A 24,421-nucleotide genomic window follows, 5' to 3' on the forward strand; every position below is an offset into this window, starting at 1 on the left:
TCCATTTGCCTGATTTGATTTTAAATTAAATATATTTTAATTGAGTTTAATAAGTACCTAGGTTTGCTGCTACAGAGAGGATAATAAAGTGTTTTTTTTTTTTTTTTTAATATTAATAGCCTAGGTCAAAATAAATAAATTTGCCAAGTTTTATCAAAATATATCCTTAAACGAGCAAACTACAACAGTTTACTTATTCTCCATAAGAATAAAATGAGAATGATAAATTTACAATCTTTGAATTTTCTTGGTAGGTAACCAATATTCGTACAAAAACACTTCAATAAACAAAATTATTGTTACTAATTTGAAATAACAACTTCGCCAATATTTCTGAATTTTAGCGAATTTCCCATATAGGGAATAAGCTATTACCGTAGTACTCATGGTAAGACCTGGACGCGGGACCAATTTTTTTTTCGTTTTGAGGTCCCTAGAGGCCAAAAACACCATCCGTTCAAATTCATATATATATATATATATATATATATGTGTCCGTCAGCACGATAACTCGAGCAAAAATGATCCGATTTTGATGAAACTTGGTACAAACGTGTAAACGTACGTTTATTCGAACGAGTTCGCGATCCAGCATGATCGGACCATGGGAACGGGGGTTTACGGGGGGTTTTATGGGGTAAAAATAGGTTTTCCCATTTTTGACCCAAAAAACATAAAATTTAGCAATTTCTTTCCAAACCATATTGTAGAGCTTAAAAAAACAAATAATTTAATATATTGAAGCGTTATTATGCGCCTAATGGTTACGGAGAAAATTTAAAAAAATTTTAAATTTAAAATTCTCATGTTATTCTTATGGAGAATAAGTAAACTGTTGTAGTTTGCTTGTTTGTGAACATATTTTGATCAAATTTGGAAAATGTTTTCATTTCTTACTAACTATTCACATTTTACAAAAAAAAAAAAAAACAAAAAAAAACAGTTTTACCCTCCCTGATTCAGCAAACCTAAGTACTTGTTAAACTAATCTATATATATCTATATATTAATAGGCAAGCATGTTTCTTTAAAACCTTTTTTCTCAGCTCGTGTGCATCGTAGGGAAAATCTACGCATACCATTAGAAAGCTATTTTCCTGTAGGTGTGCAGAATCCCTTTATAAATTTAAATAGGCTCAAAGATAAGCGCAAAAAATGAGTTTAAAAATTTGAAAAAATTAACATGGATCTTACGCGTTGCCATGCTGGTGACGAAATAACAACGAAATATAAACAGAAAATCAAAACAAATGGAAGAAACTCCAATCACATGTTTTATTTACAGTGTGGGGTGAAACATTAACATAAGTGAGTACATTACATATTTTTGGTCGAGTTTCGACCACTGGACATTACTCGTACTTATTTAATACGCAAGCATCATTTTTGTGACAATTACTCCTCCGAAACTACTGAACCGATTAACATGTTTTTTGTGTCATTGGAAAGAGCGTAACGTGAAGTTGTGCAGGAAACTTTCTTTTTAGGGAAATAATTAGAGAGTGAGGCCCTGGGTCCCTTTAAAGTTTCGTATTTCTCCATAAGATTAACATGGGAAACAAACATTGTTTTGAAACTCCAGCTGTTGTCAGAAATTAAATATTAATAATTGGTCTCCATGGAAGCATGAGAAAATTCACAATGTTTACATTTGCTTTGACATGTAAATGTAAACAACCAGAACTGTCAAATGCCTATTTCACAATTTCAGACAGCTGATCAAAAAAATTAAAAAAAAAAAAAACTATGTGGTAGGTTTACTAAATAATGGTGTAAATACCTGCATTCATGTGATCAATTTGTTGCTAAATTGCAACCGGTTTCGAACCACAAAGGAGTCATCGTCGGGCCAGTACAGATGTCTTCTCGCTTCATTTGAAGGTCGTCAATTCATGATAAATAAATACATTTAACACGCACACGTACACGAACATAAAAACAAACATTTAGGGCTAAAAACGAAAGATGATACAATACGGTAACGGGACACGACGTGATCGGGCAGGGGTCACGTCGTGTCCCGTTACCGTATTGTATCATCTTTCGTTTTTAGCCCTAAATGTTTGTTTTTATGTTCGTGTACGTGTGCGTGTTAAATGTATTTATTTATCATGAATTGACGACCTTCAAATGAAGCGAGAAGACATCTGTACTGGCCCGACGATGACTCCTTTGTGAGTCGAAACCGGTTGCAATTTAGCAACAAATTGATCACATGAATGCAGGTATTTACACCATTATTTAGTATTTAACTGTGATCAGGAGGCTAAAATTCAATATAATGGTAGGTTTATTTAATCTTAAACTTTATGATAGATTATTTATTATAAATCTATTTCAATGATAATGAAACAGATTATTCCCGTTGCAAAGCAAAAATTAATAGTGAGAAGAAGAACATACGTTAATTGTAAACAGTCAATGTGTAAATTATATATGTTGTATTAAAAATGTGTATAGTTTTGAGTTTGGATGTTGGTTTGTGTTTAATGATATAAGTTATTAGTTATCAAAATTTTATATATGTTGTATTAAAAATGTGTATAGTTTTGGGTTTGGATGTTGGTTTGTGTTTAATGATATAAGTTATTAGTTATCAAAATTTTATTTTAAGGATTTGGCATATGAGTAAGCCTATGATAAATAAAAAATAACACCATTTCAGAGTTCTGCCAGTTTTTGCCTAACTCTGTCCTGTAGAGTTTAAAGTAGCCTACACCTTGTTGTCTACAAATTGGCTAAATAACTTAGGTTCGGTACTTTATAAAAGCTGACAGCATTTTTACGTTAACTTAAATTGTAAGCTTACCTTTTCCCGTCCATGGGCAGTTTAATTGTTAAAAATTAACCCTTTAAACTGGAATAGGACTGTTAGTTATGTAAATTGTGAGTATTTCCATTGGTTAATAATCTTTTAGTTGACTCATTTTTTGGAAATGATGACTTAACTCCTGTACTTTTTTGCTTGCTCGATTTCAAGCAACATGTACACTAGTTCTATTTAAATCAAGAATAAATGTTATATTTTTAAGTAGACATTTTAGTGTAAATCCAATCAGTCAAATGGAAATTCGCTTAGTCTGCAGGTTTGCTGCGGCGGGGGTATTTAATTTTTATGAGGCCTTTCGCCAGCTATGCTGGCATCATCAGACACATCACAAAACAATGATGACAGCATAGCTGGCGAAAGGCCTCATAAAAATTAAAAATTCAGAAATATTGGCGAAGTTGTTATTTCAAATTAGTATTAACTAGAGAACCCGTGCGGCTCAATGAGCCGCATAGTAAAACAACGTGGAGGAAAACGTTATGCTTGAATTCGAGTAATTCTAGTTACATCTTAAAGTTGTTTAAACGCTTGTTAGAAACTAATTTTAAATATCTCTATTTGCGTCGTCAAGGCTCACTTACAATATTTCTGCTCTCAGTTTTAACTGATAACTTCTAATGAATGCTAAACAATCTGCTTCAATTCGAGTTAACATGTTACAACAAAGTTTTTCCAGCATTTAGAATTGAAGAAAACCGTTACCTTGCTGATAAGCCGTGTTAAGTAAATTAAGTAGGGTCATTTTATTTCTTTGATTTGAGACATCCCCTAATCAAACGATTTTTCTCCGTAGAGAATCATGAAAAGTAAAGTGATATCAACCATTTCATGTGCTTCAATTTTTACCCCCAAAATCTGGGTTACCAACTGGACAGCCATAATCTGCTTTGAATACGCTAAAGCAGCAAACACCATTGAAAATTGGTTAACGTATTTTAACGTGTTGTCTGTCAGTCACAGTATATGTCCTGCATCAGAACATTCTCATGTTGTTCTGTTCAGTGGAGTTTCTCTTAATACCTGTCCAAAGTTTTGAAAGTATGGATTCATTTGTCGAAATACGTTGGATAACTCTTGTAGCTAAAAGATTTGGATAGCAATTTTCATTTTCTCTTTTTGAACAGCGTATATTATTTGCCTCCTTTGAATAATAAAAATAAACTTGACCGCAACTACTCGATCGTTGAATACATAAACACTAATTCCTTCATTTATGTTTGGTTACTGTTGCCTTGCCACTAACTTTCAATAGTAAATGGGTTTTTGAAACTTCTTATTTTTGACTTAAAATGTCTGGATTTTGTTGGTGAATTCAGTCAAAAAACTTTGTATAAGTTTGTCCGAGGAACTGGCAACATAACCTAGAAGTAAATAATCCATTTGCGTTTTTTTCTCAATTGAAGTAGAGCGAGTAATACAAAAGTTTACAACCAATTTTTTTTTTAATATCTTAATCGGTCAGTGTCAGAAGTAAACATTTCTTGTATGCATTCATTTGATCTGACATTAGGCAAGTTTAGCTTACCCGTGACAACACTATGTGCTTCGTATATTTTTTCACTTTCAAAGTAAGTTGCATAGCAGGACTGTAAAATATTATTCATCTCACCAAGTGAATGTGTATCTGGATGGCTATCTGTTAGACCACACCTCTCTTTTTCTACCCTCCTCATACGCATAAGGATATCTTATTATTATTTGTCTCCTCCTCCCGTTTTTAATATTACTTCTTTGAACTTGAGGCATTTTCTGTTCTTCCAACAAAACTGATTAACTGTTTAACTTGGTCTTAACCTACTGAATATTACAAACATCAATATTTACTCCCAAAATGCTAATGATTTTCTTTTTAGAAACAGCTGTTTTTTTGTTTTTAAATTTGTTCTTATGGGGAAACCCCAACCTTTGAGAGGGTCTCACGGCCTTAAGAGGAGGAATTTTAAAATTCTAAAACCTTATTGCAAAATTACATATTAAAACGAATCTTTTGACACCTCAAACGTTAAAATTGGTCAACAAATAAGGGAGGAGTTGCGTTAACAAAAAACGGCTTCACGTATTATATATATAGATTCCAATATTAACAGTTCTTCTTGAAGAAAAATTATTGTTTTTTAAGGTATTCAAAATCATCATGGTATCCAAAATGGTTTAGAGAGAAATTGGAAAATTTTATGTGTAGAGGGTTAAACATGACAAAACCCAATTTTGACCCCATAAATCCACCCAAAAACCCTGTTCTCATGGTCTGATCATGCTGGATTGCGAACTCGTTAAAATCAATCTAAAGATTTTTTGTTCTTTTCTATATGACATAACATGAAACTTTAACACCGTTAATGACTGTAGACGTGTACTTTTTAAAGAACGTTAGCACGATAACTCAAGCAAAAATGACCCAATGTTGACGAAATTTGGTAAAAACGTGTAAACTAGGGATGGACGAGATTGGATTTTTAGTTCGAGACGAGACGAGACGAGATTTTTTATTTCTCATAAAATTTCGAGACGAGATCGAGACGGGATTTCCCATCTCATACACAACGGGAAATGCACGTTCAAAATTTTTACCTGATTTTGTAACATTGTTAGATGACTGTTTAAATACAAAAATAATGATAATAGGCAAGAATATTTACAATCTTTTATTAAAAAACATCAGCATAACATTTTTTTATTAATCACGCCTAACTTATTAAAAAGGCCTACGATTAGGAAACATAGTGATATCAGTTAGGATAGAGTTCAACTTATCCTAAAATAGAATAAATCATAAAATAAAAGCAATATTAATTTTTATAAAATAGTTACTTGTTTTGACTTTTTATAGTAATAAAACATTCCTCACACTGCTTACACTTAACAAAACTTCTCAAATGTTATTAAAGTAATATTTACATTTAAAGAATTAATTAAATAAGAACGCCTTCGCAAAGGAAACGCAATTACAACACGCTCCTGTATTGCGGGTATTGCATTGACTTTCTGCAGGCGTTTTTAATTTTTTTTTTTTTTTTTTTTTTTTTTTTTTATTCTCGTCTCGATAAAAATCTCGGCCAAAAAGAAATCTCGTCTCGTGTAACGAGATTTAAAATTTCCCGAAAATTTCCCGAAATTTCGAGACTTGACCATCCCTAGCTGTAAACCTACGTTTAATCAAACGAGTTTGCGAACCAGCATGATCGAACCATGAGAACAGGGTTTTCTGAGGGATTTATGGGGTAAAAATTGGGTTTTCTCATGTTTGCCCCTCTAAACGTAAAATTTTCGAATTTCTCTCTAAGCCATTTTGAATACCATGATTGGTTATTGTACTAGTTTATGGTTATATTTTGATAAAACTTGGACAATTTATTTATTTTAACCTATACATATTTTAATTAAAAAAACACACTTTATTACCCTCCCCGTAGCAGCAAACCTAGTTAAAACTAATTAAACTTTAGGTTATTGAAATAGATTTAATTGAAAATCAAATCAGGCAAATGGAAACTCACTTAATCTGCAGGTTTGCTGCGGTGGGGGTATTTTGCCTATTCCATGAAATGCAGAAACGGCATCACAACCTGTGATTGCAAGGAAAATGAAAGATTGATGCAGATTTCTGGAGAGAGTTGACAAAACAAAACACTAAACAATTTTTAATTATTTTAGTGATTAACGGCCGCCATTTTGAAATAGCCTAATCAAACTCGACCATTGACAAACTGGGATTAGGTATCGTATTCAAGCACTTGTATGCCAAATTTCATTAAAATTGGTTCAGGCATTTTGGTATAATGACCAATTCATAGCGACCCAGCATCCTCTTACGAGCGCCATATTGATGACGTCATTACGGGCGACCAAGGTCCTTAAAAATTGGGTCCCAGTGGTTTTACATTCTTGGCCTTATATATTATCTTCACCCTAAGCTGCAGGATCACCGCCAGAACTGAAATATTTTTCTGCTACCCACCCCCACTACTAAGCCGTCAGTGTTAAGTCAAGACGACGATGGAGAAGAACGAGTTAGAGACCCTGACCATCCCATGGATGGTGTTCGAATGCATCAGTAGCTGATGAACAATATGACAAGTGGTGGTTAAAGAGACGAAACTACCAGTTTCTTGGTTAATTTTCCTCACAACTTTAATATTTTACACAGACTCATGGTCAATTTTGTAATACAGTAATTGATATTAACTGGATTATTTTATCTTAATTAATTTTTTTATATTTAGTTTTTCATTAATAAATTAGTCTTTTTCTAATAAACTTTTGGTTGTATTGCTTTTATTATGTTCTTTTTCGATTCTGCATCCTAAGAAATATAGAAATCAACACCTTACTTGCTTGGATCCCATAAATAAAAATTTTCTCAAAATCACTACCCCCATAAACTTTAACCCCCATAAAATGGTACTTCCACCCCCACAATCACTAGGGACTCTTCAGATTCCAAAACCTAATGGTAATTAATTACTACGTTTCCTGCAAGTTTCATGAATGGACCAATTTTTATGTTTTCTTAGGTGAGTTTTACCTGTACATTGATTTATCTTAAATAAACAATTGTACAGATAGTAATGATGTAATATTAGATTCTGCCAAATGGGAAATGAAACCAATGTTTAGATTAAGAGAGGTGGGAGTACTAGAAATAGAAGAAATTATCAGTTCCCTTAAAAATAAGAGTTTGAGTGGGTATGATGAAATTCCTACTGGTGTTTTGTTCTACTGGTTTTTTAGTATAATTTTACCTGTACTAGTTATTTTTTACCACATTTGCAAAGAAATCATTAAATATATTTGATACATCTGTTGGGTTACAGTAATGTTTTCCATTATGAACTAAATTAATATTTTGATTGTTTTTATGGATTTTGTTTCCCACTTCCGAATTTATAATATTCCAAACTGTTTTATTTACATTGTTTGATTTTTTTATTTTACTGTCAAAATAATCTCTTTTTGCCTTTTTAACATTTTTTTTTTGTAATTCAAAGATCTTAGCTTTAACATTTCTGTCAAATTGTTATCTTTTTTACTTCTGCTTTCCCGTGTTAGTTTAACTAGTGTGCTCTTTTCTTCTTTAAGTTGTAGGGAAATCCAATTTGTTTTTGTGTTGTTTTCTTTTTTATTCTTTTCATAGGAAAAGCTGTATTAAAGTGGTACATGAAACTGCCTAGAAAATGATTGTATTTATCTTTAGCCGGTGAAAGAATTACTTCAGTCCATGACTCATCTGATAGAAATTTTTTAAACAGATTAATGTTTTTTTAGATTTAACCATAAGGAAGACTGTCGACAGTTTCGATTATAGCATCTACAGGAAACCAACCACTTCTATACAAACAATCCACACAACACCTCATACCACCCATATTCTCAAAAAATGTCAGCATTTAATTCATTGGTCCATAGGATGTTAACAGTTCCATTAAACGCAGTAAATTATGAAATTGAATACAAAATTATAAAACATATTGCTACAGCCAATGGTTACAAAAGCGGTTTAGTAGATAGGCTCATCACAAAACATAAAAACAAACAATGTGTGAAGATTGACAGCTCTTAGAAGAAGAAAATATGTCTGCGTGGAATATAGTCACACTATCCAACACGCATTAATGAAAGAACTCGCTAAACAAGGCATTGAACTAGCCTTCAGAACAACAAACCGTACTGGAATCGTGTTGACGAATAAAATTGAGATAGGTGACAAAATAGATAAAACCGGATAGGAATAGGATATCTTGTCCGGATTGCCCAAGTAAATACATAGGGCAAACAGGCCGTGCCTTCCAAACACGATATAAAGAACACCGACCAGATCCTAAACACCATAAACAAAAATTCACAACACAAGTACAGCATGTGTAAACATTTGACACCTTCAGGCAAAAGTAAGTAAATCTTACCTATAGTAAAAAAAATCCACGTTTGCTCAACACCTTGTAGATTGTAATCACTCAATGAGTGATATTAAGACCGGCTTCGAAGTTTTACATTATTGCGGGAAAGGTAATAAGTTGGACACACTTGAGGAGTATGAAATATATAAAATGAACAAAAACGAAGAACACAAGGAATACATCCTCAACGATAAACTACAGTTCAAGTCCCACTCCCTCTTCAACACTGTTATCTCATCTGGAACAGCTGAGCACCGAGCCGATAACAGAGAAGGATGAGACAAAGTTACATAACCCGTGTCCAGTCTACCTACAACCGCTGCCGTGCAGTGTCATGATAGCGCTATCGTGTTATTTTGTGTTTTAAATGTTCCGTGTCCGTTTAAATTATTTGATGTTTTTGACGTAAAGCTCCAAGCGACTGACTAAGACAAGATATTTCTCGACTCGCTAATTACGTGACCATGACGCAACTAGCGTCGAAACCATGGTTGTAGATACTACAACTTTTATTGAACTGGGACGAAAATAAAAGTTAAATATAAACCGCTATTATTTTATATTTGGTTTTTCCAGATTTGTTTTCTTTCAGTTCATTACTATTTATACTTCATCAAGAAGTTAAATGCTCTGTTAAATTTTAATTAATTGCCTATCCATTGTCTACATACAAAGTAAAGGTCGATTCACACACATCAGTTACGGCACGTCGCAGTCCAGTCACTTCAGGCAAGTCACAGTTAACAAAAATATTCTTTAATGGATTTTCTATTGCGCTATCTTCACTCATCCGTTGCAGTTTCGTCAGTCGCTCTGCTGGCGTCCGTCAGTCGGTTTCAGATTTCTTTCCACCGATATTTTTGGATTGTTCGGACGCCTGACAGACCTGTTTGAGGTTAGAAAATAGTGTTTTTGTTATTTAAATGATTGTGTTTAAATTTTGAGTACTGTTTGTAACAATTAAAAAGATGGACAATGAAAATTTTATAAAATATAGGTTTATAATTTAAAGTTTTTGACTGTAAATAAATGTAAATATTAGAGACGGAAGACTGACTGAAACCAACTGACGGATAGTTGACTGAGAAATTGTGGATGCAACTGAGACTGAACTGTAACTGGACTGTAACAGAACTGTGACTGAACTGATATGTGTGAATCGATGCATAGTGTGGATAACTCACCGGCCATTTTGTTTCCCAGTAAATAACATCACTGTTGGTGGATGGCTCAGAATCTACAAGCTGAAGTTTGACAGCGTGTGTATCCCAAGACCGACGATAATCCAAGTCTATTTGGGCTTCCAGAAAGTCATAAGCTGTCACATCTTCATAGCGAGCATACACTGTAATATTGTATAAAGCACTTGATAGCTTATTAAACTAATGCCAAACTATTTTGATTTGTTTAAAGATCAAACAAACAAATGAATTGAATTTAATTTTTTAATGAGTTCACTAACTTTTCAAATCTACATTGAGTTCTGGAGTAAGCATGGTAAATTATACACTAGTTACACAACTTAGTTACTTTTGGCACTCTACCTTTATTAAACTACTAATACCTGGGGACCGAGCTTTGCTCAAGTCAAATGATAAGTATACATGAGGGCAGTCTTTTGTCAATGCAATTTATCTAAATCTTTAAAAATTGTCAATTGTAGTGGATACTTAATATGCACAATAATAAATACTTAACAGGCCATAGGACCATTTTGAAACTTATTCTTAACACAAAGGTAACACCTTGTTTAAATTACAATTGATGAATACTAAATACCTACTAATAGTGCCTACTAGGTAAGCACAATAATTTGTTTAATCTTACTTCTACAACAGTTACCCTTCAATTCGTAGAAAATGCTTAAGCTCTAGTTGTAAAGGTTTAGAGTGTAAAAGTCGTATTACGAAGGTTGTAACTAACTGTTAGAATGCAACACCTCAGTATCTGGAACTTTTACTGTTCTCCTTTTAGTTTAAAGGTATCGTGGTTTGTTTGGTAATATCATTGAGTAAACGTATACTCAATGATAATACTCTTGATTCCATCACCTATTCGCAGAGTTTGTAGAGCAATCGATAGCGAGTCTCTCAATCTAGTTATCCCGGTTCCAACCACGCCAGAAACGCTTACATTTTAATTCTCATTCCATAAGGAATATTATTTTCTTTTGCAAACAATTTTAAAATTAGATGCAGTTCCAAGTTAAAGAAAGAAGATTTGTTAGATGTAAATGTTTGAAAGTATTAACTGAGAATAACTTAAACACTCACTCTATTTCAGTTCTTCATTATTCCATTATTAACTCTTATAGTTGTTTTTGTTCTTGTCATCATATGATCAATTTCTTCTTGTGTGTGTTTGTGTTTGTATATATATATATATATACAGGGTGCGGCATAAAGAACTCCCCTATTAGGAAAGCTAATAAAAACAAAACCAAGTAAGATATGACATTTTTATTGCTATTAACCAAAAACACACATTATGCCATTTTAAAAAATATAAAATTATAGTGCTTTAAATAAAATGTCGTTTTAATAATCGATAATTTAAAATTATCGTGTTTTAAATAAAATGTCATTTAAATGGCGGCTTCCAGTGTTAACACATTGGTTCAATCGTTCCGCCCTCAAAGTTTAGAAGCCCTCAAGGAAAGAATAAAGCATGAAGTTGCAGCCATCTCACCCGACATGACCCGAAAGGCAAAGGACAACTACCGGGAACGTTTGAACCAATGTGTTAACACTGGAGGCCGCCATTTAAATGACATTTTATTTAAAACACGATAATTTTTAATTATTGATTATTAAAACAACATTTTATTTAAAGCACTATAATTTTATATTTTTAAAAATGGCATAATGTGTGTTTTTGGTTAATAGCAATAAAAATGTCATATCTTACTTGGTTTTGTTTTTATTAGCTTTCCTAATAGGGGAGTTCTTTCTGCCGCACCCTGTATATATAAAGTGTATTGGGGTTGAGGGGTTGATTATATATCATTGAAGGATCATTGAATATTGATTGGGCCTTAACAGTGAGATAAGAGTAGGCCTATATTTTGTACATTTAATTAGGTTTTAATTCATTTCCACAACATATCTATTGATCTAATTAGGTTACCAATTTAAATCTATAATACCCCCGCTGCAGCAAACCTGCCGACTAAGCAAATTTCAATTTGCCTGGATTGATTTTCATTTAATCTATTAAATTAACATTTATGTTTAACGAGTACCTAGGTTAGCTGCTACAGGGAAACTAATAAAGTGTGTTTTTCTATTAAAATGTCAATAGAAATAAATAAATCTGCCAAAGCTTAATGAAAACATATCCATAAACAAGCCAACTACAACATTTTACAATATTCTCAATTTTTTTAATTTTCTCCGTAACCAATCACCGTACAAAAACACTTTGATATACTAAATTATTTGTTTCTTTAAGCTCTTTAAAAATGTCTGGTGAAAAAATTTATAAGTTTTGTGCTTTAAGAGTAAAAAATGAGAAAACGCTATTTTTGCCCCATAAAACCCATTGTTAAACCCAGTTCTCATGGTCCGATCATGGTGGTTCGCGAACTCATTCAAGTTTATCCCATCTTACACCTTCAAACCAAATTTTATCAAAATCGGACAAAAATTACTCAAGTTTTTGTTTGGACCGACATATAAAAATTTCAACGAATAGTTTTCTTGGCCTCTGGGGACATCAAAATCAAAAAGTAAATCGGTCCCGGGCCTAGGTTTTACCATGAGACCTACGGTAATAGCTACTTCCCTATAGGGAAATTCGCTAAAAGATGAAGTATATGTATATCCCTATGGACTTTGAAACCCTCCACAGGTTGTAATGAAACTTTCAAGCATTATCCTACATTATTCAAGGATGGTTTGTGTGAAGTTTGGGGCAGATCCGCCAAAATGGCTCCGCCCCAGAGGGTTTTGAGGGGTCCAATGTCAGAATTTCGGAACTACAATGTTTACAAATAGATATAATTTAAAAGCAGATGTTTACTTTCACCAACTGTTTTGTAGGTTTGAATAATCACAAATCACAACATTCTGTATTAGTCATGAAATAGTGAAATAGTGCCACACTGTTTCTACAGAATGCAGCACAGAAAACTATTTTACTTTTGGATAAGTCCAAATATATTATACAGTCTAACCTTGATATAACGAACCTCGATATAACGAATTCCTTGATATAACGAATTTTTTTTAATCCCCTAGAACTCTCCATAAGACACAATGTATATTTTACCTCTACATAACAAACAAACCATAACAACGACCTTGATTTAACGAATTTTTCGTGATTTCGGCTAAAATAAGACACCTCAATATAACAAATTTGTCATTGTCAGAACCTCTACATTGCAAATTTAACCTCTGCATAACGAATTGTCTACGTCTTTCCCTCGATATAACAAATCCCCCACCATATTGTTTTGGGAAAATCTGTTTCTTTATCAAATTAAATGGAAAGGTCACGTCATCGCTTGCGCTAACATTCGTCTGTTCCATTTTACATCTTTGTCTGCTGTCGCTGCGCGCGCTATGTTGCAACTGAGAACGAGAACTGATTTCATTCACTGAGGACTGATGACGACGTAATGTTTATAGTAAGCTGTGATTGGGCGATATGGGATAACTATAGTGAATTGTACAATTTTTGGATAAAGAGAAACTTAAGAAAGAATATAAAAACAAAACCAAAGAGAAAGAATAGCAACATCGTTATTTTAACATTCCTTTTACAAGTGTTTTTATTATCCTTAAATTGACTATGATTATACACTTTTATAATGACTTATCTAATAATTTATTGTTTTCAATACGATTTGTTTCAACTAGCAACACCAATGCTATAGTTAATGATTATTATTGACATTCCTCTGTTGTGATAAATCAGTACTGTACTGTAAGTAGCCTACCGGCCTATCGCGAGCAGTAGCTTACAAAACTTTCTACTGTTTTGTTTTGTTCTTTACATGGCTTATGACTACGCAATACAGTGTTTGGCTAGGTTTTAGGAGGGTTAGAACAAGCTGTGATTTTAAACTTACATCTTTTAACCTGTACCAAGGTCAATACCATTGTCAAGATTGCGCAATATTCAAGATCCCTCCCCTTTATTATGCCGAATAATTTAGGTTCTACTGTACAATGTAAACACTGTACTGTAAAGTATTGTAGCCTATGCTACTTTAATTGTATTTTAATGAGGTCAAATCCCGACCTATATTGACCGACGCTGGTTCTGAACCTCGACTTAGCGAAATTCCTGCAATCCTAACCTCTATATAACGAACCTCGTTTTAACGAAATCCTTGATATAACGAATATTCAGTTCGGTCCCTTCAGATTCGTTATACTGAGGTTGGACTGTACCACAATCGCAGCACACCTGTGCACTCAACAAAGTTTAAATTCTCCACTATTAAATATGTAAACATACAAACCTTTATCAAAGTATCATAAACAATAAAAGGGATGGCAATGTCTTAGTATTTTTATCTTTTGTTCTATACCCACAAAATCTAACATAAATTATCTATATAAATAAAATTAGAGTTTTGTCTGTACATTGCTCAGAATTATATATTTTTAGGTTATTTTTACGTTTTATACATTAAAGAAGCAGAAACAAGTCTTATCTCTATTTCTGTCTGTCTGTCTGTCTGTCTTTCTGTCTGTCTGTAACACTCAAGATGGCATTTTACGCTATCTTCTCCAGGAAAACGAGAGTACCTATCAAGATCCAAGTCATTTTAATGTATTCACTGGATTGGCGAGAGTGTCTTTAGCCATCAAAATATGGCCGCACTACTTTGTAAATACAATTACGGACTTTCAAAATGCAGTTTTGTGTGATTTTTGTCAAGTTTTCGTCCAATTTTTATCGCATAATCATCTATGAAATAACGAACAGCTGTTCAATATATAGCGGATCAATATTTTTTTTTATAGCTGTCACTGATATGTTTACAAATGTTGTTTACAAATACCGCAACCATTTTCAATCACGTTTTGAGGGCAAATCCCAACCAAGTGAGTTTAAAAACATTTTTCTTACATAACGGATTTAATTAATCGCAAGTGCAATAATATAGTGTAACCGTAATTGAAATTAAATGACTAGGCATGATCCAGGTCAGGAACCAGAGATTCTTTGTGTATACAATTGTTCTTGAGTTTTGATAATCAGAAAGAAGACCTTGAATCAGTGTTGTATACGGCTGGGAAACTTAAATTTAATAATGATCGCCGCCAATAGCTTAGAAACAACGTGTCCACTTATTAACGGCGCTTCAATGGTGGTTGTGAAAAAGTGTAAAGTAAAAAATCACAACTGCAGTGGGTGATTGTAACAGAGGTTTACGGATCTAATGTGTCACTTTCTGTTCTTACCATTGACTATATAGTTCCTACTCACCGTGTGGGTGTGATGCAATCGCTGGACCATAGAGCCAATAGGCCCATAGCCCTTCTCTTAGGTATGTACGCCTAACCATTTATTCATAAGAACCTTTTCGACGACGATCCTTGATACCGGTACTTTTCCCTAGAATACACGGCCTACCTACTTAAGAAATAAAATTACAAACGTCCAAAACCCCAACGTTGTGTGATTTTTGCCACATTTCCTTCTAATGTTAATAGATAGCCTATACCAATTATTGTTTAGAGAATACATAATCTATTAAATAACAATAAGTTGTACATTCAATAATTTTAACCATTGTAGAAAGTAACTTTTAATTATAGGCCTACCTTAGGGCTATGCCTCATAAATCTATAAAGCATCCGGGTGACATTTAATTGCGAAGCATTTGTTTTGGCTTGAAACTGTCAGATACTGTATTTGCGAAGGTTTATAGGTATATAGTTTTGCCAAGATATCTGAAAATATGCAAACCAACTGCTGTTCTTAATATAAGAAGGTTTCAACTGACTACGATAAGATCCCCGTGCGTAGATAGGGACACACAGCTAGTTAAGTTAATAATAATAACCGTGCATGCTATCTCAGGTATTCAAACGCATCCCAATTTGCCATTAACCCACCACATTACTGTCATTAAAAGAAGAAACTCCAATAACACTAATGCGAAACTTAAATCCACCCAAGCTGTGCAACGGAACCAGACTGACGATTAAAAAATGACACCAAACTTGATCGAAGCAACAATCATCAGTGATAAGTTTAAAGGAGAAATAGTCTTAATCCCAAGAATACACTGATGATTTAATCTGAATTACCCTTTGAATTCAAGCGACTACAATTTCCTTTGTGTGTTGCTTCTGCAATCACCATTATAAGGCACAAGGGCAATCCCTGACTATGGCCGGTTTAAGAGTCCTTGGGTCCTCGACGTTCTAACTCATAAAACAATTAAAAGAACAAAGCAAATTTCTAATCTCATAGTAGAATAGATATTTAAATTACAATCACTTTGGTATTTGGAAAAATATTTTGAAGTGGTAATTAGGCCTAACTCTTTAGCGGCTGTTTGAAAATCACAAAATTAACATTGCTCTTATGGCGGACAAATCCAAGATGGCTGTTGGCTTCCATGGACTCCCCTGGAAATACATTCAAAACAACAAACAACATTTCTAATCTCACAGTATACTAGATATTTACATTTAGCCCAGTCAATAAATGGATTGTGTCGGAAGTAATTAGTGAAAGGCTGATTTTTTCATGGATGTTAGTAGATCATATACTAACAAAGCCCAATCATGAAGAATACTGACAACCCCACTCAGACCCTGGACAAAACAACATCTTCATATACTTCACATATGGCTACCTCTGAAGATCAAGACAGGCTGTTATGTTGTTCAACAAGAAATCTGGAAGAAAATTTTGAGCCAACTGTCTTTCAAGTCCTGCCCCCAATTGAGGAAACAGATCTTCATCGTTTCCTATCAGATGTTAAAGAGATTGCCCCAAATGAATCGGAGAGGAGCCTGCCAACAATATCTACGCATCAGCAGATTGCACAAGGTATTCCTCCCTCTGGTGTTGGTTTTGTGAAAGTAGTGAAAAAGCAGAGCAGTGAAATTGAAATGGGCTTTAGTATTTGTGAAAATAGTAGTAATAAAGATGGCGATTCTAGTAATCTAAATGGTTTCTTAAAAACTGACACACTGGCTGATGATCCTTTAAACTACTTACTCCAGAGATCGCAAATGATAACGTGATAAGTCGTTCTGTTAAACACAAAGGGAAACTAAAATTATTTCATCAAAACATTAGGAACTTAAAAAATAGTATTGATCCTTTGCAAATAACTTTATACAACCTCATGTTATAGTTTTATCGGAAATTGATATGAAAGAATGTGAACTAGATAGATTAAATATTAAAAATTATACTGTTGATTCTTTCTTTTGTAGAACAAAATTTAAAAATGGAGGTGTCTTGATCTTGAGTAAAAGTGGGCTGAAGGGTCAACCGGTGGTTTTTCCTCACCACTTGTTAGATGATTTGCAGGAGGAAAAACAATTTGAATTTTGTGCTGCAGTATATAAGATTCAAAATTTTAAATTTGTTGTTGTGGGAATGTATAGGCCACCTTCCTCTTCTGTGGATTTATTTTTAGATAGGTTAAGTGCACTTGTATATTATTTAGACAAAATGTATAAATTCATTATTTGGGCAGGAGGTTTGAATATCAATGTTTTACCAAGCACAAATCCAAATGAAAAAAATTTTCCAACCAGAGTGAGTTTTGAAACAGAATCAGCTATAGCTAAGGAACAATAACCTTACCACATCTATCCACATAAAACCGACCAACCACCAACAAACCGCCATTTCTCTAGTTGTCATCCGAATAACACCAAGAGATCAGTTCCTTACAGTCTTGCCCTAAGGGGTAATCGCCTAACTTCAGAACCGAAAGACCTTACACAATAACAAACCCAACTTCAAAAAGCCTTCGAAGTCGAAAACCGAGGCTATCCTGGCACTCTTGTAAAATCTCAGATCCAAGCAGCTCAGAACCCACGTCCAACTACAAAGAAAAATACCAACCATCTTCAAGTAAATTTGATAACCACTTACCACCCTGGCCTGCAACAACTAAACGAGACGTAGGAATTGGCTAACTCAGGAACTGGCTAACTTGGTCGTGTGTCGGAACTGGCTAACTCTGGAACTGGCTAACCGTCTCAGTCAGGAATTAACTAACTCGATTTTGTCTCGCGGCGGAATTCGCTAACCCAGCCGCACCCACTGCATAGAGCGTTTCCAACCTTGCAAGACAATATAATCGTACACTGCCGTATTTCAAAATATCAGTGTCAATGAAGATACAGTAAATGTTTGAACAGATAACTAGCCCAAAGTAATTAAAAGACAATTAAAAAGTCATGAACAAGTTTTTTTTATTGAACTGTACAATGGCCAATTAATTAAATGTTTATGATTTTGATCTTAAACAAAAATGCTATCAGTATAAAAAATACCCAAACCTGCAGACTTAGCGAATTTCCATTTGCCTGATTGGATTTAAACTAAGATGTCTCCTTAAAAATATCACATTTAATTCACTATTTAAATAGAATTAGTTTAACGAGTACTTAGGTTTGCTGCAACAGGGAGGATAAAAAAGTGTTTTTGTTTAATGTAAAATGTTAAGAGGTACTGTATTTTAGTAAGAAATTAATGTATTTTCCAAATTTGATTTAAATATGTTCATAAACAAGCAAACTATAACAGTTTACTTATTCTCCATAAGAATAACATGGAAATTTTAAAATTACAATTTTTTTGAATTTTCTCCGTAACCATTAGGCGAATAATAACGCTTCAATATACTAAATTATTTGTTTTTTTTTAAGCTCTACAAAATGGTTTAGAAAGAAATTGTGAAATTTTGTGTTTTTAGTGTCAAAAATGGGAAAAACCTATTTTTACCCCATTAAACCCCCCATAAACCCCCGTTCCCATAGTCCGATCATGCTGGTTCGCGAACTTATTCAAGTTTATCCCGCTTTACACCTTTAAACCAAATTTGATCAAAATCGGACAAAAATTACTCAAGTTATCGTGTTCACGGACACCTATTTATATATATAAATCTATATATATATATATATATACCGGGTGTCCAAAACCACCCGTACACCCCTTTCAAAACGTTGGAAAAATTTTCTTACAAACAAAAAATAATACAGAACTAGCTAAATTGGGTACGGTCTACCAAATGGTGATAATTTCAAAGCCAAAATCACACCGGAAGTGGCTTTTTCAGACCGGAAGTGGCTTTTTCAGACCGGAAGTTGACTTTTTTAAATGTAAGCTACCAATTTTGATTACAGAATCGGATTCTACATTGAAAAATACATAGCTTTTGTATAAAACATGTTTTGGAGAAACTAGTTTTCTACCTCCAATCCCCTATCAAAGTCAATAATTTTGGGTCATTCATCTGCCAAAGTTGCTTGAAACAATAATAGAGAAAAACAAATAATAAAGATTACATAAAGACATGTGATAAATAGAATCAGCTGTTCATTGTAAACACTATAGTAATTGAGTAACAGCTGGTCTACACATTGCTTAATATCACATTTTATAAAAAAATAATTTGTTTTTACATTAGAATGGTCAAATGCAAAAACAAATGATTTAAACAAAAATTAAATTAAGCAATGTGTAGACCAGCTGTTACTCAATTACTAAGGTGTTTACAATAAACAGCTGATTCTATTCATCATCTTTATGTAATCTTTGTTATTTGTTTTCTCTATTATTGTTTCCAGTAACTTTGACAGATGAATGACCCAAAATTATTGACTTTAATAGGGGATTAGAGGTAGAAAACTAGTTTTTTCAAAAAATGTTTTATATAAAAGTTATGCATTTTTCAACGTAGAATCCGATTCTGTAATCAAAATTGGTAGCTTACATTTAAAAAAGTCAACTTCCGGTCTGAAAAAGCCACTTCCGGTGTGATTTTGGATTTGAAATTATCACCATTTGGTAGACCGTACCCAATTTAGCAAGTTTTGTATTACTTTTTGTTTGTAAGATAATGTTTCCAACGTTTTGAAAGGGGTGTACGGGTGGTTATGGACACCCGGTATATTAGGGATGGTCAAGTCTCGAAATTTCGGGAAATTTTCGGGAAATTTTAAATCTCGTTACACGAGACGAGATTTCTTTTTGGCCGAGATTTTTATCGAGACAAGAATAAAAAAATAAAAATTAAAAACGCCTGCAGAAAGTTAATGCAATACCCACAATACAGGAGCGTGTTGTAGTTGCGTTTCCTTTGCGAAGGCGTTCTTATTTAATTAATTCTTTAAATGTAAATATTACTTTAATTATTTTAATAATCTAATATATAAAATTCTCGTGTCACAGTGTTTGTCTGCAAACTCCTCCGGAACGACTTCACCAATCGTTATGAAATTTGGTGTGTAAATTCTGTAGGTATGCGAATCGGACGTAAACTATTTCCCGTTTCGAAATTCTTAAAAGGGCTCCGCCCCAGTGGCTCTGGAGTTTCCCATGTTAACCTTATGAGAAATGGAATTAATGAATCTTAACAGCTGTTTCAATTAAACAAGTTGGTTCTGTTCTATGATGTTCAATAGCATTAAAGTTACAAGGATTACCAACAGGGTGCAGCACTATTATTGCTTTTACATTTATGACAACAGCTAATTTGCAACCAAAAGGTGAGTGAGCGTAGCGAACGAACTTCAACCTGGAGGCGAGTGAGCGTAGCGAACGAGCTAACCTGAAGGCAAGTGAGCGCAGCGAACGAGCTCCAACCTAAAGGTGAGTGAGCGTAGCGAACGAGCTCCAACCCAAAGGTGAGTGAGCGTAGCGAACGAACTTCAACCAGGACGTGATTGAGCGATGCGAACGAGATCATCTTGAAAATTAAACGTAACGGTACTTTCTTTCCATCGGTCTGTCTTAGGGGAAACCTATAACTTAGGCGATACGAAGTTCGCCGGGTCAGCTAGTCTATATATATAATTCCGTAAGTCAAATTTTTGTAAAGAAATTGTGAGTGACTGGATGGCCGTAGAAGGATGGGAGGGATCTTATTTTAAAGGTTTTGACGTGAATTTTGAGGGAAAACTATTCATTTTTCTTATTTTTTTACCATAAATTCGCAACAGAATAAAACTTTTCCCATTAAAACAACTTGGGGTTTAATTTGTTTACATCTTTTGAAATTAAAACAGCTGTGCCACAGATTTGTATTAGTTGTATTTCTGAAAATCTGTGTACTCATAGCCTTTGATATAGATAAAATGTTCTCCATAAGAATAGCATTAGAAGTAATTTACTGCTGATTTATGTTTACTTCAATACAGCTGATCGTGCTATATCTTGAAAACAGTGATCAATACACGCATTTGGTTTACTTTTAGCCAGTCAACTATGAAATGTATACTATAATAAAACTGAAATCTTGAAGATTAATCGGAAAAACGTCTGCATTCTTTGTTTATATTTAAATCATATACTCAGTTTCATTTTTTCATGTTTTTACGTTATTGTCGTGTTAAAGGAATAAACGACATAGAATAAATATTCTGTATATATAATCAAAGAGTCAAAAGTAAATCTAACTTCTGTTTTGTTTTAATTTTTAAATCATATGTTCAAGTTTATTTTAAATGATGTTGTTTTCTTTATATTTCTACACATTTTAAGGTTAAGGTTGTGTTAATATATACAACTAAAATAACCTATAAATGTTATTGGTTATTGGCAAAAAACTAATGGTGTATTTGCATTCCTTCGTAAGTAAATACCGGCATCTTTTTTGTGCAGTGAATATACAACGTAGAGTAATCATATTCAATCATACTTTTATAAAATCACCAGGGATTCAAGATGTTTTGGTATGTAGGCTGCTGGATATATATTCTTTTAATTATAAGTACTGTAATTAATATGAACGCCAGGGGAAGACCACAAAGGCTGGGAACTGTTCATTGGAATGATAGTGCGCGTAGAAGAGCAAGAGTAGATAATGACGAACTTAATCAAGATATGTTACAACCCCTTTTTAGGAGACCCATGGTAGACGAGAGAAATGTAAATATTCATGATGCAGGATTACTGGACCAAGAGTGCATTCAATGTAGTGCTCTTCATTTTAGAGAAGAACTAACGAATAATCATTTTATGACATGTTGCCATAACGGACTTATTAACCTTCCTCAGCCAAAAACTAATGTAGAACTTAAAAATTTGTTTAAAGAGAGCCCACAACTGTATAAATTCATTCGACAATACAACAGTGCGATGGCTTTTGCTTATTTTTCAGCCAGTAAGAAAGTTATTCCAGGAAAAGGACCATACTGTTTCAAAATTTAAGGACAGATTTATCGTTCAATCTCAGATTTGCTGCCTCAATATGATGAAGGTGTATGGCCAATTGTACATTATTGACACATCAACAGCAACAGAAATTCGTCAAAGGCGTCGAGAAAATAGTGACCTAAAACCTGAAATATTGTCAAAACTCTAATATTGTGAAATTCTATTAGAAAATCCATTTGCACAAATTTACATAAGAGCTTCGGAAGAAATGGTTGTACAAGGTGACAGTGAATTATAACTTAGGTTTGTAGACAGGATAAATATGGATCGTCGTAGGTATAATAAGCCTACTGCAGATGAAATTACAGGCGTCTTCAATTCATCTAAAGGCGAACCTCCAATTAATTTTTAAAATTCCAAACAGGGAAGCTTTTATTTATCCTCATTAACCACAAGATTAAGCTACCTTAGTAAACCAGTATTTATTCACAAACAATGATATGTTTGCTGCCTTTTCATGTTAAACCACTGGAGTGATTCAAATTATTTATTGAAAATGACATCAACAAAAGCAAACAAAGAAGAACAACAAACTGGTTTTTACACAAAAGATATGGTGTAGGGATGCCTATTCTGACACTGAGATAACGTTAATCTGAGTTTGTTTAATTACCTGAATTGCAATATGTTGTTTTACATTTGAGCTTTTTAGGGACTTATGTCCCTACAAGCCACTAGTATTACTTTAATAACATTTGAGAAGTTTTGTTAAGTGTAAGCAGTGTGAGGAATGTTTTATTACTATAAAAAGTCAAAACAAGTACCTAACTATTTTATAAAAATTAATATTGCTTTTATGATTTATTTTATTTTAGGATAAGTTGAACTCAATCCTAACTGATATCACTATGTTTCCTAATCGTAGGCATTTTTAATATGTTAGGCGTGATTAATAAAAAAATGTTATGCTGATTTTTTAAAATAAAAGATTGTAAATATTCTTGCCTATTATCATTATTTTTGTATTCAAACAGTCATCTAACAATGTTACAAAATCAGTTAAAATTTTGAATGTGCATTTCCCGTTGTGTATGAGAAGGGAAATCCCGTCTCGATCTCGTCTCGAAATTTTATGAGAAATAAAAAATCTCGACTCGTCTCGTCTCGAACTAAAAATCCAATCTCGTCCATCCCTAATATATATATATATATATATATATATATACATATATAAAAATTTGAACGAATGGTGTTTTTGGCCTCTGGGGACATCAAAATGAAAAAGTAAATCGGTCCCAGGCCTAGGTTTTACCGTGCCACCTACGGTAATAGCTACTTCCCTATAGGGAAATTCGCTAAAATTAATAAAATATGAAAAATATTGAAAATTCTGTTTAATTGGTACTAAATAATTAAACATCAACAAAATTAAGCTAAAATACACGCAAGTTCTCAAACACGGAAAACAAATTTAATCGTAATGTCGTAATAAACCAAAACCATCAATTAATACAGTAATCAACCAAATAACTTTCATAACTGATTCATAGATTTAAAATTAAATGTTCGTAGTTGAATCTTCCAACTTACGTTTAAATAGTATGACATAAGGTACGTTTACACTGGGATACATGTATGAGAACTTGTGTGAGATACTTGTTGAATTAACAAATCCAGAAACATTTGCTCACTCAAAAGCTCACTCATTTTGTATGAGCTTCAACATTTCCTCATACATTTTGAGTGAACAAAATTTTGTTTCAACATTTGACTTGTGTGAGGTGACCTGCTGAGTTTTGAACAGTTTCACTGTGTTGTATCCGTATTATATCATATTATTTATTTATTTATTTATAATTTTTATTTAATTATAATTATAATTCATTATAATTATAAAATTTATTTAATTATAATATTTATAATTAATATTTATTTATTATATTATATTATATTATGTATTTTATTTATTTATTTCTTTAAAAACTCACGCTGCCACCACCGACGTTTTCTTTTTTTTTTATTGCATTAACAGCAGTGTACAAGTGGATAAGTATAGAAACTCCTCTTCGTCACTACCGGCATCCAATTCACAGTTTAAACAACAGTAGGGTATTTCCAACAAAACAAACAATTTTTAACAATCAACATGTTTACAAATGTAAATACACTAATGTGGTTCAACAAGTTTAGTGATTTGTGTACTCATACTTTAAACTTGTTTCTCAAACAAGTATCTCACACAAGTTCTCATACATGTATCCCAGTGTAAACGTACCTATAGACTAAGTTTCATATCAATTATATAATAGCTTAGGCCTAAATCTAGGCCTAATAGTTTAAACCAAAGCATTGTAGGTCTACTAGTAAATAGTTGCCT

The 24,421-nt window shown here is 33.2% G+C and overlaps 1 protein-coding gene across 1 annotated transcript in view; it reads right to left on the reverse strand.

The window, feature by feature from the left end:
- Positions 1–24,421, reverse strand: part of LOC128985567 (stAR-related lipid transfer protein 7, mitochondrial-like) — a 101,485-nt gene that overhangs the window by 36,530 nt on the left and 40,534 nt on the right. The window contains exon 4 of the mRNA XM_054405176.1: positions 9,912–10,072. Within this exon, the coding sequence (XP_054261151.1) occupies positions 9,912–10,072 (161 nt within the window). The remainder of the gene's footprint in view (positions 1–9,911; positions 10,073–24,421) is intronic.

Source organism: Macrosteles quadrilineatus, unplaced genomic scaffold, assembly GCF_028750875.1.
Source record: "Macrosteles quadrilineatus isolate MER2022 unplaced genomic scaffold, UCM_ALF_1.0 Scaffold_2__2_contigs__length_208266976, whole genome shotgun sequence".
NCBI lineage: Eukaryota > Metazoa > Arthropoda > Insecta > Hemiptera > Cicadellidae > Macrosteles > Macrosteles quadrilineatus.